Source organism: Oncorhynchus nerka, linkage group LG18 (genome assembly GCF_034236695.1).
Source record: "Oncorhynchus nerka isolate Pitt River linkage group LG18, Oner_Uvic_2.0, whole genome shotgun sequence".
Lineage (NCBI taxonomy): Eukaryota > Metazoa > Chordata > Actinopteri > Salmoniformes > Salmonidae > Oncorhynchus > Oncorhynchus nerka.
The window spans coordinates 40,676,029-40,688,298 of NC_088413.1; the positions used below are offsets into that span (position 1 = coordinate 40,676,029).

Below are 12,270 nucleotides of genomic sequence, written 5' to 3' on the forward strand. Positions count from 1 at the left end.
ATACAAATATTTCAAAACATGCACCCTGTTCGCAATAATACACTAAAGTAATACAGCACATTTTTTAAAAACATTTGGTCCTGAATACAAAGCATTATGTTTGTGGCAAATCCAACAACACATTCCTGAATATCACTGTCCATATTTTCAAGCATGGTGGTAGCTGCATCATGGTATGGGCATGCTTGACATCGGCACATACTAGGGAGTTTTTCAGGATAAAAAGGAACTGGGTGGAGCTAAGAAAAGGAAAAATCCTAGAAGAAAACCTGGGTTCAGTCTACTTTCCAACAGACACTGGGAGACAAAATTACCTTTAGGCAGGACAATAACCTAAAACTCAAGGCCAAATATACGCTGGAGTTGCTTACTAAGACGACATTGAATGTTCCTGAGTAGCTTAAATCAGTTTGAAAAACTATGGCAAGACACACCAACTTGAAAAGATTAAAAATAAACAATGTGCAAATATTGTACAATCCAGGTGTGCAAAGCTCTTTGAGACTTATTCTAAAAGACTTACAGCTGTAATCGCTGCCAAAGGTGATCCTAACATGTGACTCAGGGGGTTGAAAACTTAAGATATTAGGGTTTTATTTTTCATTTATCTTTAAAAGGTTAGAATTTTTCTTCCACATTAGATTATTTGTGTAGATCATTGAAGAAAAAAGATAATTAAATCCACTTAAATCCTCATTTGTAACACAACAAAATGTTGAAAAGTCAAGGGTTGTGAAAACTTTAAGGGGCGGATTCTGGATCGAATCCCCAAGCTGCCTAGTGGTTAGAGCGTTGAGCCAGTAACCAAAAGGTTTCTGGATCGAATCCCCGAGCTGACAAGGTACAAATCTGTCTTTCTGCTCCTGAACAAGGCAGTTAACCAACTGTTCCCCGGTAGGCAGTCATTGTAAATAAGAATCTGTTCTTAACTGACTTGCCTAGTTAAATAAAGGTTAAATAAAAATAATTTAAAGGCAATGTATATCCCAGATACATTCTCAAGCAAAACCAAGTTTCGCATTAAAGCTGAAAACTAAAGATTAAAATAGTACTTGATAAGGGATATCAAACAAATCCTGACAGATATTTTGGGAAATATACTCTTTTAGTGAATTTTTCATACATCATTATCCCCCGCCCCAGTGATGTGAATCATAAAATAATAAATTGGGGGAAAAGTGTCCAATGAATCTTTACCAGTCACCACTCCCCGTTCCCCCTCTCCAAATTCCTCCCCTCACCCCAGGACAAGACGCCCAGTCAATTAATAAGACATTGTCTCCTCCCCCAGGGGCCGGTGCACAAGAGGCCACCCAGGAACCAGCGGCCCTCCATCTAAAGCTGCTTCACTGGTGGCCCCCAGGAATGCAGAACATCGCTTTGGGAACAGGACAAGGACAGGGGGTCCGGGTGGGGTGAGAGTAGAAAGGGGGGAGGCAAGAGAGAATAGAAACAGCCCCATCATCATCATCATCATCATCATGCTGGGCCAGGGCAAGCCAGTCAAAACTGGAGGGCAACAAAAGGAAATGGCATCAAGGGTTCCAGTCTCTCTCCAGGATCCAAAGCCACTTCACTTCACCCCTCTCCAGTCAAATCCCACCTACCACACACACACCACCACCATAACCCACCCCAAAGCACTCTATCACACGGCTGCCCCAGTCATAACCCCCCCCACGACAGTCCTGCCCCCCTTGGATACATCCCAATCCCGGCCCTCTCCCACAGTCCTGCCCCCCCTTGGATACATCCCAATCCCGGCCCTCTCCCACAGTCCTGCCCCCCTTGGATACATCCCAATCCCGGCCCTCTCCCACAGTCCTGCCCCCTTGGATACATCCCAATCCCGGCCCTCTCCCACAGTCCTGTCCCCCCCTTGGATACATCCCAACCCCGGCCCTCTCCCACAGTCCTGCACCTTCAAAAACACAGACTCCCTGTTCTTGTCTGCTTCTCTTTCAGTCTCCCTCACTCGCAGCATCAGTTGCAAAAGGGCAAAAATCTTACGAAAGTGACGTCATTAAATTAGGGTTTACCTTTATTGAACAAGGGCTGACAACTAAGTGCTGTACTGTCCAAGAATAAAACCATTATTCAGATCCAGACATTTAGGCTTAACCGTTATCACATAAAAGTTACATATGGCAAGCACAGTGCGCTGGTGCTACTTTCCTTGAGAATCACATCAACATTTCAGCCAGACACAACTGAAGCAAACCTCCGATGTGGGACTGCGTTTCATTTACATGGTAGTAGAATGATGCTGCCATACATTCCCCCTGGGAAAACCACTACTGACAGCCATGACAACTCACAGAACACTGTCTGGGAATACCACTACTGACAGCCATGACAACTCACAGAACACTGTCTGGGAATACCACTACTGACAGCCATGACAACTCACAGAACACTGTCTGGGAATACCACTACTGACAGCCATGACAACTCACAGAACACTGTCTGGGAATACCTCTACTGACAGCCATGACAACTCACAGAACACTGTCTGGGAATACCACTACTGACAGTCATGACAACTCACAGAACACTGTCTGGGAATACCACTACTGACAGCCATGACAACTCACAGAACACTGTCTGGGAATACCTCTACTGACAGTCATGACAACTCACAGAACACTGTCTGGGAATACCACTGACAGAGCCACAGACACCGAGCCCCCTCTGCTGTCCAGATACTGAACAGTAACTATTGACAGGAAATAGTTTATAAATATGGACTTCTCCATGCTTAACTATTGAGAATGTGAAACAATCTCTACTGAACCAAGTCACTATGAAGTAACTAAATAATCATAGACATCAATTCCTTTTAATATTCATCTCTGCCAAATTAGTTAATTAATGGTACAGCCGGATTTAGCTGTGTTTTACCAAAACATTCGTACCACAAGACTTGAACTTAGATATTTTACAGTATTACATTATTTTCTATATAAAAGAAGAAAACCTTAATGCCCTTCACGTTTTTTTAATAAACATTTATTTAAACAGATATATTAAACAAACCACAAACAAGCAATACCAACAGGATTGGTTTACAAAACAAAACACACTCCCTTCCAATGATAATATGCGAGTTGATTCAACTCGTTCTCATCCAAAACAATGCAATACAATACAAGGGTCACGCACACAAAACGTTAACCTTATTTTCCTGACAAAACAAAATACAGTAGAAATCACATCAAAATGCATCGTTTGAAACACAGCTTAAAAAAACAACAACCTCTTATTAGTATTCAATGTCATTCTCCCTCTGTAAAAGTTCGCATTTCAAGACAACCCACTGCATTGTATCCAATGCAGTTGAATTATATATATATATTTTTAAAGTCATACCGTTTAGAATCTTATGGCGTAGCATAATTACAATATTTACAGCATTAGGACACAAAGAAAAATATGGTTATTATTTTAGTTATTTCTTAATGTACACGCATCTACCGAACTTCTATGACTCTTAACGCAAATACAATTTCTAGCCCAGCTAGATAAAATGTACAGATTTGATATAATAGCCATGAAATAACTTCTTCCAAATATTTTCTTAAAGCCTTTTTCTATGGATAAATATAAAATATATAGTCACTAATGTTGCACAGTGAGTGGATAATGAGCTACAGAGAAGAGAATTAGGATTTGTAAGTCGCTCTGGATAAGAGCGTCTGCTAAATGACTTAAATATAAATGTTAAATGTCCCTCAGTACCAGTTCTTTAGAGCCAGGAGCTGGTCGACGCTGCCCTCTTGTGGCTGCCGTTGGACATGTCATCTTAAAACGACGGAGTGCCCTTTGCTTAACTTAATTTACAGTTAACTTTCAAATAAAAATACAAAAAGGAATTACATTTTATTTTGATAGACAACACAAATGTAAATAAATACATGTTCTATGATGCTAAAGCTATTCAAATCAAATGCACAAGTGTTGTTTTCATGATTCCTCGTTTTTGAAATAAGAAAATGTCCCTTGTAGAGTCCAGAATTAGAACAGCCCCAGGAAATCTTCTCTTACGAAACTCGGGATCAAACCAAATCACATAAACAACATCTCAGTTGAACAAATTATTTTCTAATTTAGGATGCATGTAAGATTCATCTATTTTAACAGGACTAAAACAATAGGACCGAATTCACAGCGAACAACAGCGCATATACACACACACACCATCATTTTACATGGGTAGACAATATAGAAAAAGACCCAGAACACAGCTATGCTCTTCAGTTCATACCATAATGCCGTATCAAAGAACATCCATGGTTTGGCTGGCCTGCACACCTGAATGATGGTGTATTAAGTGACCAAACCATATACCGCATGTCAAATGGACCAAACACACAGGTATTGTGTACACAGTGATGGCTAGGCTACGTATGCCCTTGCAGTAACTAAAGGGGTAAGCAGTAGTGTCATAAATTACATTGACTGATGTTCCATTCCAAATGGAGGACAATTATCTACCGTGAACGAACCATCAATTGAACCGCCCCCCCCCCCAAAAAAAAACATTGTAAAAAAATAGATATCAAAAGTGCAAAGGTCGATAATATTAAAGCTGATTTGCATGTTAGAAGGTTGGATATTTCAGATATAGTCTATTGAAAGGACCCACCGCTACAGTACTATTCAGGAAGACAAGCTCCAGAGAACCATGCCCATGACAATGTGGGATGTGTCTGTCTGTACCACCAATAGCATTGAATGTAGTGGGATGGGAGAGAACCAAGTGCCTCAGCCCTCATAGTTGAGCAGGCACAGGACTCACCTGGCAACAGGGGGGCGGGGGGTCAAGCTTATTTCAAAATATAGCATAGCTATTGAGTGAGGATGCACATTACAAATTAAATTGGGAACAAAAACTTTTGGGTGTGAAGTGTGTAGATGATGTTAATAAAAAGACAAGTCAGCTTGGAGCGAGTCTGACCTAAAATGACACGAAACCGTGAGAGAGAGAGTTGAGCATTTCCCTTTCTGGAACAAACAGGCCAGCACTACAGCAGACTCCCAGCTCCCAAAGGAGAGTTCAATATAGGACACACTCCTTCCTCTCCTCCCTTCCGTCCTCCTTAACACCCCCCCCCCCACCCTCTCTTCCGGTCCTCCCATCCCCTGCTTCCTCTCTTCTGTGGGTTGTGCTCTCTAGTCTATTAATAGACTCAAACAACTTCTTTAGGTTTAATGGGGCAGAAAAGAAGGAGGGAGGGAACTCATGCAGAATGAAGTCAGGAGAAGAGAAGAGCTTTGTACTATTTAGCTTCTAGGGTTCAGCCTTTTAGTCCATGAAACTGAGAAGTGCATGTGTGTGTGTGTGTGTGTGTGTGTGTAAACAGTGTTCCCTGTTGACATATCAAGCTATAGGTTCAGACCTTTTTTGGAGTGGACTGCAAGAAATGGGGAGAGCAATAATATATTTATGGTTTCAGCATGAACTGAGTTCAAATGAAGCCCTCAACCCGAAAAGCAAGCTGACAAGTCCCTGTGCCCCGTTGTCTAGAAATAAACAAGTTCTCGCCTCCGACAGTCAGACAGTGTCATACAGATATTCAGACATGAAGGATCCTCACCAATATGATCCGAATGGGGAAACATGTGAGTACTTGCATAGAAAGGAAACATCGCATGCAGATCTTAACAGGTCGCTACCTAAAAGTGTGTTTCCACAGAATGCCGTTTCTAAATACTCTAGTAGATAAAGAAAGCCAAGTCGAGGCGCTCTTCGCAAAGCAACATGTCAAGATGTGCATCACAAGAGTTCAAACCACAGTGCGTGTCCCAAGAACGCCAACCAACCATTATCTCAGTCCTGCAACACTAGAATACAGAGAAAGACACGATGAAAGGAGATTCATTTATGTTTCTACAAAAATAGCAACCAGTGAACTGTTTTGTAGTAGTCTGAAGCAGAGCCAGACACAGTACCAGTCAATATTGGATACACCTACTCATTCAAGGGTTCTTCTTTATTTTTACTATTTTCTATTTTGAAGATTAATAGCAAAGACATTAAAACTATGAAATAACACATATGAAATCATATTGTAACCCCCCCCAAAAAATCTTAAATCATAATATATTTGAGATTCTTCAAAATAGCCACCCTTTGCACAGTCCTGGCATTCTCTCAACCAGCTTCACCTGGAATGCTTTTCCAACAGTCTTGAAGAAGTTCCCACATATAGGCAGGGTTAGTGGTTAGAGCGTTGGACTAGTAACTGAAAGGTTGCAAGTTCATATCCCCGAGCTGACAAGGTACAAATCTGTCATTCTGCCCCTGAACAGGCAGTTAGCCTAGGAACAGTGGGTTGTCATTGAAAATAAGAATTTGTTATTTTATATTACTGACTTGCCTAGTTAAATAAAGGTCAAATTAAAATAAATAAATATGCTGAGCACTTGTTGGCTGCTTTTCCTTCACTCTGCGGTCCGACTCATCCCAAACCATCTCAATTTGGTTGAGGTCGGGTGATTGTGGAGGCCAGGTCATCTAATACAACACTCAATCACTCTCCTTTTTGGTCAAATAGCCCTTACACAACCTGGAGGTGTGTGGGGTCATTGCCCTGTTGAAACACAAATAATAGTCCCACTAAGCGCAAAACAGATGTGACGGCGTATCGCTACAGAATGCTGTGGTAGCAATGCTGTTTCAGTGTGCCTTGAATTCAAAACAAAATCAGACAGTGTCACCAGCAAAGCACCCCCACACCACCTCCTCCATGCTTCACAGTGGGAAATACACATGCAGAGATCATCCGTTCACCTATTCTGCGTCTCACCAAGACACAGCGGTTGGAACCAAAAATCTCTAATTTGGACTCATGGAAAAGGACAGATTATTACTGGTGTCCTTTAGTAGTGGTTTCTTTGCAGCAATTCAACCATGAAGGCCTGATTCACGCAGTCTCCTCTGAACAGTTGATGTTGAGATGCGTCCGTTACTTGAACTCTGAAGAATTTATTTGGGCTGCAATTTCTGAGGCTGGTAACTGTAATGAACTTATCCTCTGCAGCAGAGGTAACTCTAGGTCTTCCATTCCTGTGGTGGTCCTCCATTCCTGTCCTCATGAGAGCCAGTTTCATCATAGCGCTATAATGGTTTCTGCGATTGCAGTTAAGAAACTTTCAAGTTCTTGAAATTTTCCAGATTGTTAATTTAAGACATGAAGGTCAGTTACTGTCATTTCGATTTGCTTATTTGAGCGGTTTTTGCCATAATATGGACTTGGTATTTTACTAAACAGGGCTCTCTTCTGTATACCACCCCTACCTTGTCACAACACAACTGATTGGCTCATTAAGGAAATAAATTCCACAAATTAACTTTTAAGGCACACCTGTTAATTGAAATGCATTCCAGGTGACTACCTCATGAAGCTGGTTGAGAGAATGCCAAGTGTGCAAAGCTGTCAAAGGCAAAGGGTGGCTGAATCTCCAATATAAAATCTATTTTGATTTTTGGAACACGTTTTTGGTTACTACATGATTCCATGTGTGTTATTTCATAGTTTTGATGTCTTCACTATTATTCTACAATGTTTTGTCAAAAGAAAAACACTTGAATGAGTAGGTGTTCTAAAACTTTAGAGACAGACAGACACACACACACAGACAGACACAAGGGCAGGAGACAGCATCTAATGTAGAAAAGGTAGAGGTTTTTGGCACAGTACTTGTAACTCCCCTGCCACCTTCAAGACAAGTTGATGTATATGAGGATCCTACCCTACTATTTGTCGTCCACAACAAAACACTGAATAGACCTGAAACATAACATCAACCTGCGTGACACTGGGTCTAGATCTCAGGGGGGTTCTAGATCTCAGGTTGGTGGTCTGAGCTTTTCCATCTATCATAAACATCTGTGAACCATTAATAAGTTAACACAAAAAGAAGAAAGAATTTCGGTCTGCATTATTGTCATACATAAAATCCTGCAAAATATATGTGCTGCGCTTTAAAAACTAGAGGTTCACCCCAATGTGAGAAGCTGCAGTACTTGTGGCTTAGCGGTCCATTTTTGGCAACATGCCAGTATAAAAAGAGACCAAGAAACACAACCAGGACGACAATCTACTAAACCTGACAAACGAACAAACAAACAAAAATACATGACTGAAACAGAGTTGTGGTTGTAGAGGGTTCTCGCCGCTGTCTAGCCCTGAATCCATAGAGCAGCCCTTATCATTTGGCGTGTGTCTACTGCTAGCAATGACCGAGAGGTGGTTCCTGCTCCCACTGCATGCTCAGTTTGAGGCGTGCGTGCGCTTGCTGTCCATGCGTGTGACTGATATACTGCGAGCTGCCATGGAAGGAGAGCAAGAGAGGGAGAGAACAATAGAGGGTTCTCCCTGCCGTCTGTCCAGCCATCTTTCTGACGGCGCAGGCCTTCTCCCTGCCTTCTTTCCCCTTGCTCGCTCAGTGCGTGTTTTGAGATCGACCGCATGTGACCGCACAGAAAGACTGACCTACAAATTAAGATTAGCGAATCAGCCGTGCTCAGGCTGATCTCCTTTTAATACACCGCCTGTCTCTCATTGTGAGAAGTGGAAGGCTGGAGGGCGCGGGCGTTCCGGGGCAGGGTCGCCGTCTGAGCCCAGGGCGAGGGGTGTCGTGACAGGGGTGGTGTTGGAGGGCTGGGGTGGAGGGTTGGGGTCTCCACCCGTCTTCACCTGGTGGGTCTGGGAGGAAGAGGAGTGGGTGTCCGGGTGGGTCTGGGAGGAGGAGGAAGAGGAGTGGGTGTCCTGGTGGGTCTGGGAGGAGGAGGAAGAGGAGTGGGTGTCCTGGTGGGTCTGGGAGGAGGAGGAAGAGGAGTGGGTGTCCTGGTGGGACTGGGAGGAGGAGGAAGAGGAGTGGGTGCTCTCACCGGAGCTGCTCCTGGTCTCTGTGCTGGTGCTGGTCTTCTTCATCTTCCTCCTCTTGGCCAGCGGGGCCTTGTCCACCGTCTGCAGACGGAAACCCTCCCGCTTACACTTGTTGAACGCCTGGAGCAGAACCCAAGACCACAATAAAAACAACAAGAATTGCCTTGGCAGCAGCCAATGCGGGGGGTCCATAAACACAATTACAAACAAGAAATCAACAATAGGAAACTACAATAAACACACTCATAAAAACATGAATGGATTTATACCCGCCATCACCCATCCCTTTTGGAAGAACTGAAACGGGGATATTGGATATTCTCAAACACTCTCCTTGCCTCTTCTAATGCAAACCCTGCCATTCACTCATCATGCAACCCCCCCCCCCGATTGAATGAATAAAGCTCACGTTGAAGGTAGCCTTGACGTAGGTGTGTACGGACACGGTGGTGGAGGAGCCCAGGATGTCTGGTGTCATCAGGGGGTTGGAGGAGAGCTGGCTGTCGTCTTGGAGCCAGGCGTTGTACCTCAGACCACACATCTTTATCCGCTTGTCAGGGTCCACTGTCAGCAGCTCTATAGGTACCACACCAACGATGGATATTACAAGCACTAATACTGTATGTATGTCAACACAGAATCTCGGGGGGGACAGACCAGACCAGGGCTCTCCAACCATATTCCTGGAGAGCTATCCTCATGTAGGTTCTCTCCGACCGCAGCTGGAACAAGCCTAATTCCGCTCATCAACCAGCCAACTATTAGAACCAGGCGTGCTAGATTAGGGTTGGAGTGAGAAACCTACAGGGCGGTAGCTCTCCAGGAACAAGGTTGGAGAGCCCTGGACCAGACAGACACCAGGTGAACATTACGGACACCCCCGCTGGTGAGCAGCAGCACCAGAGACACGCTGAACTCTCGAGGAGTTACACCTCCATCCAGACGACACTAAGGTCGACTCACACACCAACTCATTTACTAAAATGTTTCACCAAACTAGGGGTGAACCACAAGAAAAACACACGCAGAGTAATTACCGGAGTCATTCAGTAAGTGGAACCAACGCAGCCTTCACCTTGCAGCAAAGCATTCCCGAAGTTGACGTCATGTCTTCTGACCTTTCAACCCCCTGCCATGCTCACCTTGTATAAGGTCCTTGGCCTGCTGCGAGACACTCCTCCAGGCCTCGCCCTCGAAGGAGAAGTCTCCCTGTTTAATCTTCCTCATGATCTCGTCGGCGCTGGTGTGGGTCAAACTCTTCCCCTGACACTGGAATGGCACCTGACCCGACAGCATGGTGTACTGGAACATAATCGTAATAAAACACATTCTAAACATAATAATACAGATTTTGGAATCCTACATGTGGCCTATATGATGACGTTGTGTATACATGTCTCCACGTCTTACTAAGTCATGTACTGGGTGTACGCTCACTTGATCTAAGCCCGATTAAGGTTGGCCCGGTTTCTAATACCTCATTAAACAGACGTTTTGGCCGTGCATGTGTCTGTCTGTCTCTGGGGCGTCCGCTCATCGGCTTGCTATGCTTCCGGGGCACTCTGCTATACAGAGGTCTGGTCTGTCAGGAAGCGTCACATCACAGCTCTGTACACACAGCCAGCACACTACTATACTCTACCCCCAGGGGCCAACGCGCAGAGCGAGAGAGGACTGAGGCTGCAAGCTTGAAAGGACATGCAGAGAACTCGCTCTTCCTCTCTCTACTCTTCTTCCTCTCACCTCTCGCCTGGCTCTCTTTCCTATCACTCTCCATCCATCCATCCCCCTCACTCACTCCACCTCCCCTCTTCATTCTTATTCTCTTCAGATGGCCATTGAATTACACTGACATTTCCACTGGCAGGAAGCAATGCCACAGCCTCATGTGGCCACAGAAAAGTCTTAAAAGCTACAGTCTGCGATAAAAAAATAATTTTAAAAAATCAGCTAAGGGATGGGGCTAGGGCAATTGCAACCCTTCTCCAAGTCATAAACAGTGCTTTCCATAAAAAGGCTGACAGTCCATGACATCCAAGAGATCGTTTAACCATCTTTTGACGCAATACATCATTTGTTTACATTCTTCTTGTTTGTAAACAAAGGAGTAAGAGACCCTCATATTTGGAGTTACGATCAAAATGAAGAAATTAAATGACCCGCTCTGCTCTGGCTAGGCCTATGACCGGTCAATAGTTTTTTTGTTGTCAACATAACTCAAGAGAAAAATAGTTATCACTTGCGGCGTTCCACAAGGTTCGATTTTGGGTCCGGTACTGTTGAGTTTATAAATGTTACCCCTTGGTTGCGTCATCACAAGGCGCGGCATTGATTTCCACTGCTACGTAGACGATACACAACTTTACATTTGTGTCACCAGAGGATTTTAGCACCACAAATAAATTATACTGTATTAGTGATTTAAATACTTGGATGGCTCACAACTTCCTCCAGCTAAATCAAGACAAGACTGAGGTACTTATTGTTGGAGCCAAAGCACACAGAGAATCTAGCCGCACATCTGAATTCACGGGCAATAAAGATAAAACACCAGGTAAAAAAACAACCTAGGTGTCATTTTAGATTCTGAACTCAATTTCGAAACACACATTAGGAATGTGACCAAAGCACATTTTATCCCCACTTGAGGAACATAGAAATGGCAGCGTCTTGGCAATCTCAGGCTGATAGAGGGACTCATTATTACAAGGCGGCTTGACTACTGTAATGCTCTCCAGTCTGGTCTTTAAGAGAATGCCATTGCTCAACTGAAAAACATACAGAATGCTGCAGCACGGGTACTGACCAAGACCACACAGAGAACACACATGACACCGGTTTTAAAAAAGGTCTCTGCACTGGAGTTTCAGAATACATTTGAAGATTATTCTATTGGTTTGTAAATCAATCCACGATTTTGCACCCCAATACATGTCAGACATGCCTTTTAAGTTCTGTACCCAGTAGGTCCCTCAGGTCCTCTGGCCTTTTAACTATCCCGAAGCCTAGGATCAAGAGGCATGGAGAGGCAGCCTTTAGTTATTATGCCCCCAGCCTCTGGAATAGCCTGCCAGAGAGAACCTGAGGCAGGACGAATCAGCGGACATAATTAAGAGATCTTAAAAAACATATTTTTAGCTTTGCTTTTCCTTAGGGTGCTTTTTTTAGTCTTTCAGTTTTTGTTAATTCTTTAGTTTTTTTATCCTCTTATGTTTATTTGTTGTGTAATAAAAATGTTTTTATTTTCTTCGTTTTTTTTCAAACTTATGTTTTTCCCCTGTGAAGCGCATTGCGTTGCATTCATATCTGAAATGTACAGTATAAATAAAGCTAAGTGCTGCTGGTAGATCGTCGTTTAGTGGTGAATATTGATGCG

At 43.6% G+C, this 12,270-nt stretch overlaps 1 protein-coding gene across 2 annotated transcripts in view; it reads right to left on the reverse strand.

Annotated features, from left to right (window-relative positions):
* Positions 1-5,111: 5,111 nt before the first annotated feature.
* rps6ka5 (ribosomal protein S6 kinase, polypeptide 5) overlaps positions 5,112-12,270 on the reverse strand; it is a 40,606-nt gene continuing 33,447 nt past the window's right edge. For both annotated transcript variants that reach the window (XM_065004078.1, XM_065004077.1), the window contains exons 15-17: positions 10,037-10,196; positions 9,304-9,470; positions 5,112-9,014 (exon numbers count right to left, since the gene is read on the reverse strand). In XM_065004078.1, coding sequence (XP_064860150.1) covers positions 8,565-9,014; positions 9,304-9,470; positions 10,037-10,196 — 777 coding nt within the window. In that variant the 3' untranslated portion in view covers positions 5,112-8,564. The remainder of the gene's footprint in view (positions 9,015-9,303; positions 9,471-10,036; positions 10,197-12,270) is intronic.